This window comes from Xylocopa sonorina, chromosome 11 (assembly GCF_050948175.1).
Source record: "Xylocopa sonorina isolate GNS202 chromosome 11, iyXylSono1_principal, whole genome shotgun sequence".
NCBI lineage: Eukaryota > Metazoa > Arthropoda > Insecta > Hymenoptera > Apidae > Xylocopa > Xylocopa sonorina.
In genome coordinates, this window is record NC_135203.1 from 11,148,297 (window position 1) to 11,167,030 (window position 18,734).

The 18,734-nt window shown below is 53.8% G+C and overlaps 3 protein-coding genes across 6 annotated transcripts in view; 1 reads left to right on the top strand and 2 right to left on the bottom strand.

Moving 5' to 3' along the window:
- Positions 1-18,734, bottom strand: part of Rps3 (ribosomal protein S3) — a 66,923-nt gene that overhangs the window by 12,980 nt on the left and 35,209 nt on the right. The gene's annotated exons all lie outside the window — the stretch shown is intronic.
- The window catches only part of LOC143429015 (uncharacterized), a 134,734-nt gene that overhangs the window by 3,585 nt on the left and 112,415 nt on the right, over positions 1-18,734 (top strand). The gene's annotated exons all lie outside the window — the stretch shown is intronic.
- LOC143429010 (uncharacterized) overlaps positions 1-18,734 on the bottom strand; it is a 46,763-nt gene that overhangs the window by 1,948 nt on the left and 26,081 nt on the right. Inside the window, exons 4-11 of one of the 4 annotated variants that reach the window (XM_076904361.1) lie at positions 15,046-15,274; positions 13,761-13,911; positions 12,785-12,868; positions 12,387-12,470; positions 11,985-12,020; positions 11,014-11,070; positions 831-974; positions 44-104 (exon numbers count right to left, since the gene is read on the bottom strand). In XM_076904361.1, the coding sequence (XP_076760476.1) occupies positions 44-104; positions 831-974; positions 11,014-11,070; positions 11,985-12,020; positions 12,387-12,470; positions 12,785-12,868; positions 13,761-13,911; positions 15,046-15,274 (846 nt within the window). Of the gene's footprint in view, positions 1-43; positions 105-830; positions 975-1,130; positions 1,275-1,602; positions 1,992-11,013; positions 11,071-11,984; positions 12,021-12,386; positions 12,471-12,784; positions 12,869-13,760; positions 13,912-15,045; positions 15,275-18,734 lie in introns of those variants that run through there. The other 3 variants (XM_076904363.1, XM_076904360.1, XM_076904362.1) reach the window with 3 other exon arrangements.

Here is an 18,734-nt window from a genome sequence, read left to right on the forward strand (position 1 = left end):
AATCGTTACGACACGGTGCGAAATACTATCTCTGGATACTTACGTAAGTCTTCTTTGGCCACGGGGATAACACGGTCGACCGTGTCCTTTGGCGATTTTGAGCCCTGGAATGCGAGAAATCGAGCGAGATTAATCGTTGTCGACGAGCAAACGGAGAGGGAGAGAGAAGCGTAAACGTAGCGACGCCAACGACTGGTTCGATCGTGAAAAGAAACAAAAATAGACCAACGACCGGCTAATGAATTATTTGTGACATTGTTCCGGGGGGCTTTCAGCTCGGCGCATCGGCTGTAACGGTATTTAACCGCTATCGGGGCGAGCGAGCGCGGCCGGTTAACCGTGATCGTTCGAAACCGGTTGCAGGTGCCCCGTGTCACGAAAGACACTTCTTCGCCAATGAAAAAGCTTTCGTTTCGCTGCTACTGTTCTACCCACACGGCTACTACCCGCTACTTATCGTCGTAGCGCGCGTGATCGCGCGGTGAACTCAGTCGGCTTCTAAACCCGGACGGCGCGTCTCGCGAAACGAGACTCGAATTTCTCTTTTTCTCTGTTCCGCCACCGATCTGACACTGTCGTCGATCGCTGACACACTTTAACCGGCGGTCAAGTTACGCCGCGACGAGTGAAGAGGTTCCCTTTGACATTTCATCGAATTCAATTCCATTAATCAACGGCTAATCCAGGCCTGAGCAAACCTGGCGAACCTGGTTTACGTCGGATGCGACTCGTGATTCCGCGTGGCGATGATCGCGAAGGATGTGAACGAGTAAATCACGGCGGCCAAGATTGCCCACACCTGGACCGGTCGTTCGTTATCGATCGATTACCTCGATCGTCTCCTCGATCCTGACCGTCGAGTCTCTCATTATCGGCGGAATCCTTTGTCTGGTTTCCGGCTTCGAGCGTGGTCGATCCTCGATCCTGCACGAAGGCCTGACAGATCCCAACCCCGATTCATCCTCCGCTTTATCCTACATCGTTCGACCATACATACATACATACGTACATAGATATCGGTTGGCATAGATCCGCGTTAGAATGAAACGGGTGAAAACTGCTAGAGCACGACATCGAACGATTCTATCGCGGCTCTAGCAACGTGAAAATCACGGGAACTGATCGATTACCTCGATCGTATCTGCGGCCCGAACGGATCGCTCCTTCCTAGCCTGAGGGATCGCTCGTCTGCTCTCCGGCTTTGGCCGCGTGCGATCCTCGACTCTGCACGCCGATCGTATCGACGACGCGTACGGCTTGCCTTTGACCTTGTCCTTGCGTTCAGATTTACGTAACGCGTTATTACGTGCCGGAATCGGGGGGGAGCGGTTCGCGAAATCCGTGAACGCACGCGGAGCATCGGCAATTTGTTTGATGCAAATTTATGGGACCGCTCTCGACTCACTCGTTACACCGTCCGACACGGCCTTCCTGGTAACCCATCTCGAACGGGTCGCCCGTGTTCGTCGAGTTAAACCAATTACAGGCTAAATTAAAACGGCCAAGCTCCGCGCGTGCATTCACGGATACGCGCGAACGCGACGTAGGGAGAGAACGAAAGGACACGCCTGAATCGAGGCTAGTTTCTCCCTGATCGTTTACCTCGGCCGCGTCGTCCTCTTTCTTGATCGCGGACGAGAAGATTCTCTGGTTGCCGGTTTCCTGTTTCGGTCTCGAGCGATCCTCGAGCTTGCACGCGCGCCTAATCGGGCCAGGTATCTCGTACTCGAGCTTCTCCCTGCGCCCGTACACGCCTATGCTGATCTTCGCCGCGGGCTGCACGCCCGGGAAACTACTCTTGCATCGCGCGCTATCCTGCTTCGTACGATCGATCAGCCGCCTCCTCTCCACCGGGTTCAGATTCAGCTGCTCGATTATCGCCCGTATGTTAGACGATATGCTGCTCTCGCGATGAGACACCACCATGATGACGCTCTATGCTACGCTGTGTTCCCTCTCACGCTCGAACGGCACTCGATCTCGCGCCTCGATCGATCCGACTACCGCTGCTGCTGCTGCTGCCGCCGCGGTTCTCCAGCGATACCGGAAACAACGTCATAGGACCGGACTCACCGGTGGTGGTGCCAAGCTCCTGAAATATCATTTCACGAGGAACTCGCTAGGCGATCGTCGTACGGAACTCGTTGCCCTTTGGATGATAAGAAGCGAATTGTCTCGTCTCGCTATTTTATCAGCGAAAATCGGAACAGTACAGAGAAGAAGCGTAGTCGAACGCTCGAGGAGCATTCGCGATCGTTAAACGGCGATTATCTCCCTTCCGAGCGTCGCGTTGGAGAACGCGTTCTCCAGTCTGACAGCAGAACAATCACGCTCGTTCCTAATTGCGCGAACGAACATACAGCACGGCCTACCTAGTTTTCGCGGTTACCAGCGTATCGCTTTTCTCAGGATTTCACGCGCGCCTCCGCAGAGCTCGTCCTCCTTTCCTCACGGCCGAAACGGCCGCGAAGATCTCGAGGACCGTTTCCCACGCGACCTTACTACCCGACCGCTCAGCCAGATCCACCGACGCGACGCTCGCCGCGTCTCGAACCAGATAAACCGGCCAGGGAAAAAGTCATGGACGCACAATACGAACAATATGCACCTATGCGTATCCCGTTCCCGGAGAAACGCGTTCCCCGTGTTGTTCGAAGGTGAACCGCGGATAACCATCTCTGATCGTAACAGCCGGTGAACGCCGCCAAGGTTTCTTCGTTGCGTTACGAGGACCCTCGAAACGGCGAGAGAAGATCGAGGAGAAATTCGCCGCGGTTCGAAAAGCCTGCAAACCGCTCGGCTACTCCGGAGAGTCGCGTTGCTCTTGCAACGCGAAATGGCGCAACCTTAGGCGAAATTATGTACCCAGCCTGTTTTTCTACGATCTCCCGCGGTTATTGGATTAGAGTCTTCGATCGGAGAGCCGCGCGAAGAGCCAGCCGGCTGCGAACGTTTCACCGGCTAAATCCAGGCCAAAGACGTGCCCACGTCGGGCGCCCACGGTGTTTGCCCAACACCTTTCCTCGAATCGCGATCCGGAGGCGCGAGCGTTCTCATTGCCTTCGAGATGCGCGCTCCCTTCGTCTGGAACGCGACATTCTCGGGCATCAGTAATCACGCGTTCGAGCAGGGTGGGTTTCGCGAGTACACCCTACGACGGTGTACCAATTGCCGCGAACACTGCCGTTGCGAAATCGGCGGTCACACCTCTAACCACCTGCACGATCTGTCCGCGTGCGCATTCCAACCGGATACGCGCGGCGCTGGCACGCGGTCGGGTCCGGCGGAAATTGCGGAATGTAATAAGTATATAATTTTCCGCAGGGGGAAGAGAAAGTGACGTCTGGGCACCGTGGCGAAAGAAAACTCGAACGACGTTGCGCAACCGTTTAATAAACGCACCGGCGTGCCTCGGCTTGGGCAAGCCGGTGATTACCGATCTGGACTAGCTTACTCGAACGGAAAATCACCGAGCGACCCGCATCGATCGACGCCGATCTAACGAACCTGCTCGTAACGAGACCGCGCGTTTACTTTTCCCGCCGTCTCGATGAATCAGACGGCGTACCGTCTGATAACCGAACATGGCGAAACGAGGGACGCGTGGTCCTCCGCCGACTCTCTGCCAACGCGAGTCAATTGCACAAATAATAAGCCTGCAAGGTTTCACCTTGGACGAAACGTTGCGCATCCTGACGCGACGACGCGCAACAGACAACGGCTGGTGAGAGGTGGCCGTACGCTACCCTTCGTCGCACCACGGGGGTTATCGATCAAACACCGCGAGGAACGATTACTTGTTATTAGAGTGATTCAGCGACGAGCCGTAATCGCGATCGAAATTTACCATCGCGAGTTCCTCTGGCCTTTTCGCTTACTTTTCTTGGGTAATTCCTCGCGTATCGCGATCGTAGATTATCCGAGGCCCGTTCCACGCTCGGAGAGCGACGGGAGCGTTAATGGCGAACGCGGTCCCGAGATTAGATCCGATGCTCCGTCTCGTGGCCGTTCGGAACCCGATCGAGATCGATCCCGGTGATCCGTGGAGCCGTCGTATCTTACTGTGCCATCATTCTCGATTCGCTTTATCGCTCGCACCGTTACTTTTTCCTCACGCGATTAACTCCTGTTTCGCTTTTTCGAACGTCGATCCTCCTCGCTCCTTTCCAGCTCGGTTTTCCTCTGTCCGCGCGTGTCGCCGGTCGCAAGGATCGCCCGAGACGCGGAAAACGAGCGGCACCGGCTTTCACGGAAATGGAAAGTAAGGCAGAACGGAGAAGCTGTTAGATCCGGACATTGAAACCAGTATTATCGCGATGATTCCGCAAACGGCGTGTCTCATTAGCGAGCACGTGACGGACAAGTTCGCTTTCTACCGGGTGATTCCCGTCCGATAGCCTGTCCGCGTGGTATCCTCGCAGGTTTCCGCGGCGTTTAACGACGACACGATCGCGATACGGAACAAAGATCGAACCTTCGACGAGCGGGGCTCGCGTTAGCAGGATGTTGGAAATCTGGCACGCCACGCCACGCCACGACCGGCGTGCTCGCGTTTCCGTGCTATTGTCGCGCGACGCGGACAGAGGCGAGGAAAAAATACGCGGAAACGAGAGAGGTAGGGGGGGGGGGGGCTGTTGGCACGAAAATTTTCTATGTGCTCGCGTGAAAATGCATCCACCGCGACGAATCGAAAGCGTGGATGTACTCGGTGATTTCACCTGATGGCGGTTCGCTCTACGCTTTTGTCGGGCTTTAAAAAACTTCTCGATAATCTTCTCTTCTCATCGCGAGTGTAACCGATTCGAAAAGTGGTCGAGAGGGTCGCGGACGCGAGGAGGCGTTAAAAAAGGCGAGGACTATTCTTTTTCTTTGATCTCGCGACCTCGGTCACGCCGCGAGCGCGTCCTCAAGAACTCGTTCCGAGCGAAAGAGAACTCGGCCGGCTTAGCGACACACACGCGCCGGAATACGAGGCTCGCCTAGTTCTCACGGGGCCCGGGTAGCTCTGTTTCGTCACAGCGAGCGGTTAATTGCACGCGCGACTCTCCACCGAGCTTTTCCTCCTTTCGCGTACTACCGTTTTCCCTTTTCAACGCGCCCGTGAAATCTTCGACTACTTTGGTTCCTTGGCGAACGTCTCGAGTGCACGACCCGCGTGCGAGCCGTTCGATTCTCCAATGGTCAAGAAGACGAATGCTTCGAACCGTTCGCTCGACACCTACGAGCAAATAAAACCGTAGCTCATCTATGCAAATTTATGCGTTACCCAGATATGGTACCACCAGAGTGTATTAATTAGCTTGGATTAATTCTGAATTTTGCCAGTTACTTGCCTGGTTCTCGAAAGAAAGCGATCGTTCCGAAGCGGTCGTTTAGAAGCGTCTATCGAGGACGAGCATTTGCTTAACGCGCGTCGTTTCACCTGTCGACGGTGGCGAACAGCTTTAAATGAAACTCGAACGCTAATGATCGATTTCACATCGATGACCGATCGTGGTAAAATGAGCCTCTCCGCTCGGCGAGATCCTCGCGTCTCGCGAGACGTCACGGGAAAATGGATCGAAACGAAAAGCTAGAGGGTAACGTGAGATTCGTCTAGTTTTACGTTTCAGTCGTCTCGTTTTTCAGACTCGCATCGACGGCCGCGCATCGCGAGAAATCCAGCGAAACGGAGAAACGTTCCTCGACCCTCCGCCTGCGCCCTACGACGCGTCGTGTCCGCTGAAGCCACCGGATAGACACGGTGGATCGTCGATTTCTTTCACCCGTCCACGTCTCGTTAATACCGATACTTTATCCACCAATTTGACACCCCGTACTTTCACCGTTTCGATTTATCGACGTTAACGAGCGGATCGTCCGAGAGGACTCTGGGAGCGTGCTTTCGCGAGATAGCTCGAATTCCTCTGGACAGCCGTGATTGGCAAGCGCGTCTCGGCGGGCAACGGTTTCCTTACGGTATACAGAAAATCCGACGTACGCCGATGCACGGTGCAGCTCGCGCAACGGGCCCGTATCCCGCGTCCTTATAAATATTTAAATCGCGAGCGAACGCGGTGCACAACACCGCGGAGTCAACGACACGATTACGCCGATCGTTTCGCCGACATTCACGTCGATGGTCCCCCCCTCGACGGCGAAGACGTAACCATCGCCAGTTCGCTCGGCTAATAACAATTGCTAATTCCAGCCGCTCGACGAACAGAATGGCGAGCGTCTCCTTGGTTCTCCGGGAAGTAGTCTCAGTAGCGATACCATGCGAAAAGACGCTTATCGAGTATCGATCGATCGATTGTTGGGAAACGAAAAAAAAAAGGAAAAAAGGAGGAAGAGAGTCAGTCGTTCCGTCGAGTGCGTGCGTTTACCGAACCGAGCGAGGAGGAAGTGCGACGAACGGAGGAAGCATGCTAATTTCCATCGTCGGCTCGTACCGACACCGAGAGTCGTTTATCTGCCTTGGAACCGACCGATCGATGCGGTCTGATTGTCGAACGGGACGCACCCTCCGCTCCTGCATCGCAGGATGCACCGGACCACGCCGCGGTACAATCGCTCGGATTGTCCCCCGTATCGAATCGGCTATCCCGCTTTCTAAACGACCAGCTCGAAAGGACAGCCGCGGGAGACGGATCTCAAGGGAGAGACCCTCCCAGCGGTTACTTTAATTAGGAAGCCCCGGAAGAATCGCGTGGACGCGCCCGAAGGAAAGTTCGCCGTGTGTTCCCCTTCTTATCATCCATGGGTTACGTGTTGCCGTACGTTCCTCAAATATTTTCGAGAACGAACGAGCTGGTAATTTGCTCCTGTACGTACGTATATCGCGGACGAGCAAGTTTGATCGATATCGAGATTGAAGTCAGCAGCGTGCTCGAGGGTTACTCCAAGCGGAAGTAATCTCTCCGTCGAACCTTACGTGTCACCGTGACCCTTGCCTCCGTGCAAAGCTCCAGCGATCGATCGAGAGGATATCATGATTACGATCCGAGGAACAGCACCACGATCGTATGCCCAGATTTCGGAGTCACTGCGCGTTAGAAACGAATACGTTCACCGATACCGATCACCGTGTTCTCCAGAGACGAGACAGCGAACCTTGTCGACGAACGTGCCCGAAACCGATCCGTGGCCGCTCGTCGAGGACGTGTTTACTCCGGCGAGTAGACGCGTGCAGGTCGACGGGAACGCTGCGTCCGAACTGAACCGCCTCGACCTTCGCGGCTCTCGCGCGATCGATCGGAAAGTGGGCGAGAGTGTACGTGCCACCCGAGGGAAGCCCTTCGCGCGGCGGATCCGCGGGAGAAGGAAGCGCGACCGGCTTGTCGAGCGAGTGAGAGCGGCGCGGGCGCGTGTCGCGCGCGGAAAACGCTTCTCGTCGTACTGGCAGCCTCCACGGCGACTCTTCCTCCGTCGCTCGCCGACTTTCGGCTCTGGTAGAAGTGGAAATGCCGGCCCGTAGAGGTACCGCACAGGTGACAGGGACGTAATCGGCCGATCGAGCGCCACAAATACCGCTCGGTACGACCGCGAGAAGAATTAATGATTCCTGCTTCCGCGATTCCATTCCAACTGTTCGATACAGGTCGATATTCATACGAGTGTTCGATGGATTCTTTGGGAAACGACGACGAGAGATATCTTTTGTATACTGGTTGGATTTGCATCGGTTATTTTGCGAGATGGAATCGAGGAGGCGATGCGATAGAGGAAACAGAGCGAAAGAAGGCGTTTAAGAGCACGGAAGATGAGACGAGTCGTGCTCGGATACGCCACTGAGGACTAATGACCCCTGACAAGAGGAAAAGAGAGACAACGCACGATCGCGGGGACCAATCCAGGAGGAATCGGACAACCGAGCCCGGTAACGGTGCTACCAATCTTGCTGCCTGCCAGCTGTTCGCTCGACCACCGCGATACGAAAGCTCCTACGATTCTCTCCCCTCCCGCTCTCGACCCCTCTCGCGTTGTCTTCTTACCTAGACATTCACTTCGCCCTGACAAAACCGTTTCGACACCGCGAAAACCGGCCTTTTTCCATCTAACGACAATACACGGCCGCCGGTTGCTTTCTAAACGGTGCTCTCCGCGAAAACGCGTTCACGCTCGATCAGGATGTCGCCGTTGACGTTTTCCTGGCCGCGTCGTCCCTGCCCCTTCGTTCGCCACTGACCTATCGTAACCGTTCCTTTCCCGTCGCCTCGGTATCCTTTCGTAACCGTCGACCGACGCAACACCTGCAAAACGAACCGAGTCCTCTCCCCTTTCTACTTTTTCGTTCCTTAATTCTCTCGTCTTTTTTTTTTTTTTTTTGTATTAGCCATCGTCAGCAAGATTTAGGCGAGCGTTAACGGAACGAGAAGGGCAGACCGTGACGCAGTTGCCTACGAAGTTACGAGCGGCGACAATTTTGTAATCTCGCTGCGTCGGTGAAATCACGAGGAATTTCGGAATATCCTGTAGCGAACGGTGGTTCGTGACGCGCCTCCGTAACCCGTCGACGACGATGGAATTTTTGAGTTCGAGGGAACCGTACGGGTACGCGTGCTCGACGATGGGCGGCTCTTCTTTCGGGACGCGAACGGTCGCGACATCGATTTATTGAATAAACATATAGACGGTTAAATGCTTTATTCGCGGAGGTAACGGTAACGCGCGATCCTTCGCGAGGATTTGTAAGGATTCGCCGGACTATCGCTGCTGGCATTCCGTGACGGAGGCAACGCAAGGCGCAATAAATGCCAGGCAAATATCAAACTGGCTTACCTTCTTGCCTTCTGCGAAGCTCGCGTGCAAATGTCAAAAGCCGCGCGAGCGAACACGCCAGACTAATCGCGATAAATCCTTCGCCAATTACGTCGATCGACGGTGCCAGCGAGCGATTACACGATCCACGAAAACGCTCGTACGATTTTTATGTCCTCGAGCGATCCAGTCAGTCACTGACCCCCGTGAGATCGCCGATTTTAGAGGCGGAGGCGGAACGGTCGGGCGCGAAATCAAAACTTGAAACGTTGCGCGGCAAAGATTCATCGAGGTGGAGCGAAACAAAAAAAAGGGACTAAAATCTAGATGTTTTCTAATTTCACAAGCGTTTTCTCGCTCGAACGAAGCCGAAGCACAAGCGTTTTTATGTAACAGGTCGAAGAAAGTCTCGCGGCACGGGCTATAAAGTAGTTGGCCAATTTTTTGGCATTCGATCTCGATCCGTTCGTAAAACATGGCGTGAGTCATCCTCTAAACGCAACAAAAGTCTGCTTAGAAACGAAAAAAGTATCCCTGCAACGGTGCGATAAATAGTTACCTGTTGAAGTCATCGAGAATACCAACAAATACTATTAAAACGCTCGTATCGATATTGATTTACTATACGCCCTGGCAGAAAATCGTATTGCCAACAGTCTTGTCTTACCGACACGGATCTGCATTACCGTTTATTTTGCAAACTGTCTGACCAAGAGTCGCTGAATCTACTTATTCGTACATTACCGACGGTAACTACGCGAGGCTGATGTCGATAGTACAGTTCTCCTCTCCCACTATTTCGTTAAATCCTCAGGTGGAAATGGTCTAGATGTCGGCCAAACCCCGACCAGAACGAATTTATTCGACCGCGATTACCGCACGGTCGAATAAAAAAGAATTTCGAACACGCCCCCAGAGACGTCTAATAATTACAAACGTAGAAACGACATCGTAAAAAATGAAACGTGCAACAGGAGGCGGTTGTGAACAAGTCCGTGCGTGGAATTCCATATGAATGATGAAGATACATTTACACCTGTGCGAAACGTGTCGCGAATACCGATGCGAGCGTACAACGATCGTAGTCGGAGCTTTGTCGCAGACACGGTTAAAATAAAAGAAGTTTATCAGAGCCGTCTGGTCTCGCGGGTTTTCCGACGAGCCGAAAGCGAGCTAAGCTCGGCTCGCACTCGGACCAGGCTGTAACGAGTGTTCGGGCCAAGTAACGGTAAACGCCATATCGCGTCGGTCTTATATGTACACTGTCCTATTCACGAAGCGCTCACTCTCGCACGTTTCTTTTCCTCCGTCTACTCTAAACGATCCTTTTGTGATTCCCCCGATGCACGGCTCCTTAAACCGTGGTCCGCGTCAGACGTTTCTCCGATACACCTCTCTTCTCCTAGCCGTACGTCGATTCGGCTGGCTAGGACTTTCCTCGATCCCTGTTTCTCGTTTTTCCCTACTTTCTCGGACGCAACACGTTACGAGGTTCCAAACGGTTCCACGTACGCGCACAGGCTGCCTGAGGAGCGTACGAGCGAGCGAGCGAGCGAGCGAGCGCGCGCGCTGTTAAAAGTAAACGGCTGAATCAGATAAAGCGTAACCCACTTCTTTTTAAACGCGTTCGTGGAAGCGCGTGCTTTTCCGCGGAGTAGGCGGCTGAGTTCGATTTATATACACCAGTGTGGCTGGCATTGTTTTAACGGTTTGTCGTGTGTCGCCTAGAGGCGGACAATAAAACTAGCGAACGGAGGCCTCGCGGATGGAACAGACACAGCCGGAAATAACAGCGCCGCGCGGAGGAACGGGGGGCATCGCTCGACGTGAGAGAACCACGGAACAACGAGAACAGCCGTAAAAGGGACGTAAAACACTCTGTCAGCGATCGCGGGTTCTTTCGTCGGAACGATTTTTATTTCGCTCGCAAACAGAGACCGGGAATACTCGATTCCTGAAAAGTCTCTTCGGCGCGATGGAACGCTGGCGTCGTTCGGAAAAGTCGTTCTCGACGTTACGTATCCGACGAGAAACGTTTTTTTCCGAGTCGTTGGCGTCGCAGGGCATGAAGGGGACCAGTAAAAACGAGGAGAATTGACGAGCCCCTATCGGTCACCGTTCGCCACCTGTTGCCAGCAGAAATTCGCCGCTTGATATTGATTTACGACACGGCCATTAGCGGGACATCCACGGGGCCGTTTTTTTCTCTCTCCTCTCGGGCATTAAGACGAACGACCGGGACCGACGGGGATCCCTGGGATTAAGGAGACTCACCTTCGCTTGATTCTCCTCGGCGTTCCTCTCCTGCTTTTCGAAGCCGACGAAACGGTTCTGAAAAAGTCGAGAGAAACCGGTGATTAATGTCACTGCCACGCCGACGCGAATACATACGAGATCCCGTTAGACCGTGTAATCTACGCCGAGGCGAGCGAAATTTCGACGGTTCGCGACGTAAATACGTCCCGGGTGTGACACGGATTTAAACGGTTCAATCAGAATTAGGGACGAGGGAAGTCGCGTGCTTTTTGCACCTACTGTACGCGTTATACGTTCGAGAAACCGTCAAGACCAGTTATCGTAGCCAGCGCGACATTAAGGCGTTGCGTAAATTCGAAGGAAAAAGTGGACGCGCGATAGCTACATAAATCGGCGATTTTTCAGACCCACTGTGAGACGATCTTCCCCGCGAACTTGTTATCCGAACGCGCACCGGTGTCGTGATCGTAAATGGAAATGACGCAACAAATGAAAGTAGTTAACAGCGAGTGACGAGAACGTATCTCTGAAACGGTCTGCAAAGGGGAGAGGGACGAAGAGAGAAAGAGATAGGGGAAAGTTCTCGGAGCACTTCCTCCTTACCAGGATCGCGTCCCGAAAATGCAAGAGCACGTTGGCCAATCTCGGAAACCTGTGCCACCATCTCCTCGACGGCTCGTCGTTCTCGTCGGCCATCTTATTTAATTTCTCGTCCGTGGAAACGATCGCACCAGCGAGCGTACCGATTACGCCATGATACGTCCCGAGAGACGCGGAATCGATCGCTCCTCGACAGAGAACCGCGTCGCGAGAACTGTCCACGATAGAAACACCGATTTCGTTCGAGCGCGATCGCGAGATCGGAAGGATCGTTGATGAGTTGCGAGGCGAACGTCGCGAACCCGACTACCAATCGACGTGTCGCGGTAGCGCTACGAAGCGGGCACGTCGACACGCGGAACGAAAAGTGTTCATCGTTGCTATCTTACCTCGGCGGTTTCCTGCTGATAACGTTCACCGACAGCCTGAAACGCAAAAACGAAGCGTGACATTAGATATGAGCAACTACGGGGAACGGTGCCCGCGGAATCTACACGATTTTCGTCTGTACTCGCGGCTCCGTTTCGCAGGACCATTCTCGACGATACTATCGCGTTGACTCATCGATACGAACTGTTCGTCGTTGTTTGGTAAACTCCTAACGAGCAAAGTGGGAGACGAAAGTGATCTCTTTATCTAATTCCACAAAATGTTCATTGTCTCTTTCATTCGACTACTGATTAAATTAAGCAATGTTTTTCTTAGAGAGCTCGACTCTATCTCGTCGTTGGTAATTTCTCTTTGTGTTTTCTCGTTTCGCGAATATCTAATCAGCTGTCACCGATACTTACGTGCGCAGCGCTCGTGGTATCCGGTGAGGTCGCCGAGGCTAGCTGGTTCCGGTTCTCTATGACCGTCTTTATTTGCTCGAGCACCTGCAAACGAACCGCGTGCACACTTTGGTAATTACCCACGACACTATCCGGTAATTATCGTTTCTGTAAACCCCGTGGCCTACATTTCAACTCTGACGTCTCTGTTTATTAACGCCGCGGACCGTTCGCGTCACAACTAAACGCTTTACGGCTCTTTCTCTACGATCTTTCCCCTCGTCCGTCACGTTACGTGGATCGAGGTAATTATCAAGAACGGCGGAGGAAAACTAGCCGCGAATCGTCTAAACGGGGAAAGCCGATCGACTCGTAAGGGTTACGCGAGGCGTGGTTAACACAAGCTACGAGGAATTTACCCGAAGAGATATCCTGTGCCTCTGCACGACGTGCTGATTGTACTCCTTGTGCTCGATCTCGTTGCTCTTTCTCGTTTGCCTCCGCTGTAAAACAAAGAGACAAATAGGACGCGTTGCTCACGAGGAGGCCGTGCTCCTTCCACCGTGTCACGTGCGTTTCCACGAACGTGGATACAAAGTCCCGTGACTTTCCTCGCGTATCAGAACGGAACGCGAACGCGCGGCCGGTCGGTTTTTCCTCGCCGCTGGGGACACGCCGATGGAAAGGGATCGAGTCGCTTTCGAAGGAGGTGCGAACTCGAAGCGCTCTTTCCTCTTTGAATTTCTGAATTTCGAGGGGACGAAGTGGACGCGAAATACCAGGCGGATTGCTCCCGTATGCAATAGTCCGACAAAGAAAGAGGAGAATCGATCGGCATTGAGCGATTTACTGGCGCGATCGGAACCCGCGATGGGATGAAGGGAAAGTGGAGCGCACTTGGTGTGGATCGTCGCGCGGGTTGAAACGAAAGAAACGTTAGCCACGGCGCGAGATCGCGCGGCAAGCAGATTGAAAGACGAGTCACGAGCCGATCCTGGACATGTGTAACCGGCCTTAACTCGATTCACGCGTGCCTAGAATGCCGCCTGGCTCGGCATTACGTTCATTGGATAACGAGAACAACGCCTCCTCCGCGCCTCTGTTTATCGTTCCCCGGTGAAGTCACGCGAATTACATCAATCACTGCTAATCAACCCCGATGCGATTGTTTTCGGACGATCCTGGCTCGTTGCGCCGTGATTTCGCCGGGCTCGATCAAAATCTCGAGCTCCCTCGCGGTTACACGCGTTATCCTTCGACGTTCTTTCCGCCAAACGTGAACGTTCTCCAATCGTGCGCGCGCGTGCATTCGAGAACGACCGTGGCGTTCGTTTGACGGGACCCAGAGGATCCTCGAGGTATCGCGGGTTCGTAAATAAAGAAGAAGATACCAACCTCGAGGGTAGCCAGGCTGGCCAGCGACGAGAGGGGTCGAGTGTGAGGAACCTCCCCGGGGAAAACGCTGTCGTGCGACACGGACAGTTTTCCGGCCCCTCCGCGTAGCTTCACGAACGAGTCCTCCATGCCCGTCCTCCTGAGGAACGCGCTAGAAAACAAAGGCAAAAGGGTCGTGTATCGCTGCTGGTACCAACCGAGAACGGAGAACCAGTTTACCAGCCGGCTTACAGCCAGAAGGAAAAGCAACTCGCTGTCGTGTCGCTTAGCTACGACCAAGTTGGTTCTCCGGTGAGGCAACTTTTTCAACTCTACTCGGATAGCCTGGCGGCGTACAGCGAACGGCAACTGCTTTATTGCGCGAATGCATCGCTACCTTCGAAAATCGAAAAGTAATGGACGATATCGGCGGATATCGAGCAGCGGATGGGTGGGTGGGCCGACGCGTGACCCATCGCGATCCCTCGTCTCTGTCGCGAGGACCACCGATCGTGAAACGCGAGCACGGATGGATCCAGGCCAAGGACAGTGGACGCGCGTGATAACTTTTCTTCCTGTCGGCGTGAATCGACTGCGAAACGCGAGACCGGCGTTATATCGATCAGTCACGCGGGGTAACGGGCGGGTAACAGAGATAACGGGAAATAAAAGGGCCAAGCGATAGTGGACAGCTTGTCGAGCGGCGATAAAATGAAAAACAGAGCTGAACGTAAAGATTCCAATTCCGTGTGATATTTACTGTTTGAAGGAGCGCCGCGACTTCGAGGACGCTCGCAGCCTGTACACTTTCGGCACGCTGAAACGGTAACAAGAACCTTCGTTCCCAAGCGCCCTTTAAAACGAAGGACGACAAACGGCCGCGTTAACCCTTTGCGCTCGAGCTACCAAATTGCAGCTTACATCGCCGCGGCATGTTCCGATCGTTTCTAACTCGCGGAATTACGCTCTGAAATACGATGTTTATCGAGCCTGAACTATAGCCCGGAAACCATAGTTCATTTAACTGGCGTTAAATTGATCTACGACCGCAGGACCTATCGATAGTTCTCCAATTCGTTACGTATACGGTTTAGCTCGCGAAAGCGAAGCCGTTAACAGCGTAAAGCTCGCGGAGCGAATCGAGCGCTGATGAGAATTCGCTTCGACCCGTCTGTTTGAAGTTACACCGCGACTAATTGAAAAACCACGAGCGCAAACGGTTAAGGGTGCCTGGGCGCGATCCAAGGAACGAGACCAATGTAGAAGGGGATGGGTAAAATGAGTGAAGAAGAGGGTAACAACTCACCTCTCTGGGTCGCACGAGTCCGTGAGCAACTCGCTGGCGCTCCTACTGCGTACCTCCTCGGGACGTCCCGCGGGATGTCTGTCGGTGATATCCTCCCTCGGGAGTCGAGGGAGTTCCGCGTCGCGGTCCACATTGCCGGTGACCAGGCGCACGTCCGCCGCCCCTCGGCTCTTACGCCGGAAGATCTTCCTGAGGCCGCGAAGCGGATGGAAGCGGCGCTTCTTCGGCTCTGCGGATGAGAAAAATCGGTGCGATTCGCGTTAGACGTGTGCTAGTGTACTTGCGCGCGATCGGGACGGAGCCAATTAACCGTGTCGAACCCGCGTGAACTTTCTCTCGACGATTGCGCAACGCGATGTGCCCGCGCGCAGACACGAGCAGATCCGGTTGAACCCGCTCTATCAATGGGAAGTGAAAACTTACCGGGTCGTTTCGTAGAAACGAGCCCTCGTCGAATGAGAGTTTCTCTCGATTAGAAACGCGACGGTCATTACGCATATACAGCGAATATACAGATTGGATTGAGAGTAAATTTGTTTTCGATTACGCGGGCACGTGGAGCGTTGGTCGAGTAACGACTCGATTAATTAAAAATTTGATAAACCGATAAGCATTAAGAGGCTAGAGTTGTACGATAACTGGCGTCGATTAGAGTCGAGTACACATCGATCGGATAGATGCACGGATCCTTATCTGTCTCGCGGATAATCTCTGAGAGCAATTGAAAAGCGACGTCGGCTTTTTTATTACGATCGACGCGTGAGTCACGATCAAAGGAGACTTTGTCCCACTTCGAGCTGGCCTCGCGATAATTTTGTGGCTCCGAGGGCGAAGGAAATCGGATTTCGACCCGGGCTCCGCTTCGATGATCCAGTTCTACTCTAAACATAGCCGTCCGCGAACGATGCTTCGCCACGATCGCATGCGGAGCCCCAACAGGCCGTGCGGTTTTTCACGCGCGCCACCCTTAGGTGTTCACGCCGCGCGGACAATGCCGAGTTATCGGCGCGGCGAGCACCTTCGCAAGGGGTTGCTGGATAAGCAAATAATACCCCCGCTGATACTCGAGCAACACTCGTTAACGCACGGATGCCCTTTAATTGCGCGGTATCGGAAAGAAAGGGGCAGCGAGACAAAGCCAAAGTCCAAGGTGGGACGGGAAAAAGTTCCGAGGCGCGCGAAGCGAGCGACCGTTTTGAATCGTCGAAAAGAGCACGGAGTTCGAGGACAGAAGTGGAGGGTGCGATTCAGAGGGGTTAGCCGGGACACCCTCGGTGCGTCCTTAGTCACGATTAAAGCTCGAGGAACCTGGCTACGTTCTTTTTCTCTGTCGAGAACGCGACTCAGCACCTTGTTTCGGCATGGGGTCGCTGCTCTCCCGCTTTCGATCCACTCGACGACCCGCATCCGCCGCAGACCCACGCGATTCAGCTTCCGATCGTCTTACCCTCGAGACATCGACGCTTTCGACGCGAATTTATGGCGAAACCCGTCGACGATAAATCAATATCGCACGGTTCGACGGAAATCGAAAAATCCATACGTTCTCGCGCACCGCTACGTGCATTCTATACTTTTTAGTTCCGTTCCACGATCGATATCTAGGTTTCCCCGTTTTTGATCGCGAGGTAAGAACGTCCGTCTGTTAACTCGCCGTGTCTTACAGCATATCGACGATATCTCCGAGAATTTCTTGCGATCTATCGTCGCCACTTTCACCGGCGCCTGTTCAATGACACGACTCACGAAAACGAAACGAACCGGACGGAAGAATTAAGTGGCCAGCGTTCGTGTTACCGCAGAGGTAGTCCACCAATCCCACGAAAATCATCGCGACGAATTCCCGAACGAAGATACCATAAATCGCAGATACACCTTACTGACTCGGCGATTCCGTAATAGGGACACTGGTGCCGATAAGATTGCACGACCGCCACGAGATAACCCTATCGGTTGATATTTCTTACACGATAGACGGGCGAACGCCGACGATCACCATCGGCCAGGAACGCGTTGATAAACCCCTCGAGCGATTAGCGCCCATGTGGCGCGCGTTTCAAATCCGTTTCATCAACGCCCCTTTCTTTCGCGCGGTTTCACACGCGAACACGTCCCAGCTGGTATCCCATTGGGCAACGAGCAAAAAACCAATCGCGGCGGATAGAGTATCGACGCGAGCAACTGGAAATCCTATAATTCCTCGCGAGGCAACTTAATACGCGGGTTCGAATGGCCATTCATTCCGTGATTGGCCATGGCCTGGTTTCGTTGCCTTCTGTAAATAACCGGCTGTCGTGCGTGCTGTCGCGAGGATACCGTGTCTTTCTTCACCGAAATACTGCCGACTCGACGACTCGCGGACACGAGTTGCACGCGAGTCAAGGATGAGACAGGATTAGAGCGCGAGGCTAACTTTCTGGGAGCGGTCCTCTCTCGAGGGCGTTCAGAAAGGACCGCTGAAAGTAGAGGAGAAAAGGATCCACTGTTCGGCGTGTACTTGACACTCTCCGCGAGTGCACTTTTTCACGCATCAGCTACGGCTGGCATCGCTGAAGCGTGAAAAATAACGTCACGCGCGAATCGTTCGGCGCAGTTCGTGTCCGCGGACACGGCAAAAACAGCTGTTCCCGGGTTCCACGGCGAGGCGAGCTCCCCGACCCTGCCGTCGACGGTGTACCAGCCACGTTTACGTAACCGTGGCTTGCCTAATTTCGACCACCGGGTAATCCGCGCGGCGCTTAGTTACGTTACGCGGCTTCGTTTCGCGAGCGGGCCCCGAGAACCGATGAAACTCGTTCGATCCCAACCTCGAGGGGGGCCTCCGACCGCGAGGTATTTCTGTTGCTCCACTCCGTAGGTTTTTAGCGGTGATTCGCGACCGATAGGTGGAAAAAGCGGAGCAAAACGCAAATCGGCTGGCAAACGGTGTTTTAAAAATAGAAGCGTCGACGAAATGTCCGCGCAACTTTTACGAACGAAAGAGCGAGCGGAGAACGGAAACGGGAAAGCGACCCGTTTTTCACAGGCGAGCAAGGCCCTCCTCGGACCGTCACGGCAGACGTAATTTAAACTTAATCGGTAATCAACCGACCGATTGAGATATTAGCTTGGGAGTTAATTTAGCCCGGAGCCGCGTAATCTACCGGTGGCTAATGAAAATAAAGAGGTCGTTGGACCCACTCGGAAACGGAACGTCCCCCGAGTAACAGCAACGAAGTCACGTTCCTCCGACGACAATGGAATAAAGGGCACTCCGCTGGATTACCCTTTAATAACTCGTCGCAACCGTGCCCATTATTCTCGTTCTCGTAGCACGGCCAGCCGTACAACGGAACCGGAGGACCCCCGCCGGAAACTTTCACCTTAATCCACCTTGCAAACTCTTGCAGAAGCGTCTCGCGTGTTTTCTAAACTGCTCTGTATAGCGTAGCGCGGTAATCGAGGCGTACCTGATTCTGTCCTCGACCGGGTGATAGGGAACAGTTGGAGAATCGCGAAATCGATAAGATGGGACGGGCGGGCATAAATCCGCGGTGGATGGGCGGTTTACGCGAATCCGTTTTTCATAGCACGGCTCGTTTCGTCGCGACGTAGTAATCCGCGTCTGAAACCTTGAAAATGCGATCCTCCGAGTGAAACGTCGTTTTCCAATGCCACCCGTCTAGACCGCCGCCGTGGGCACGCGATTT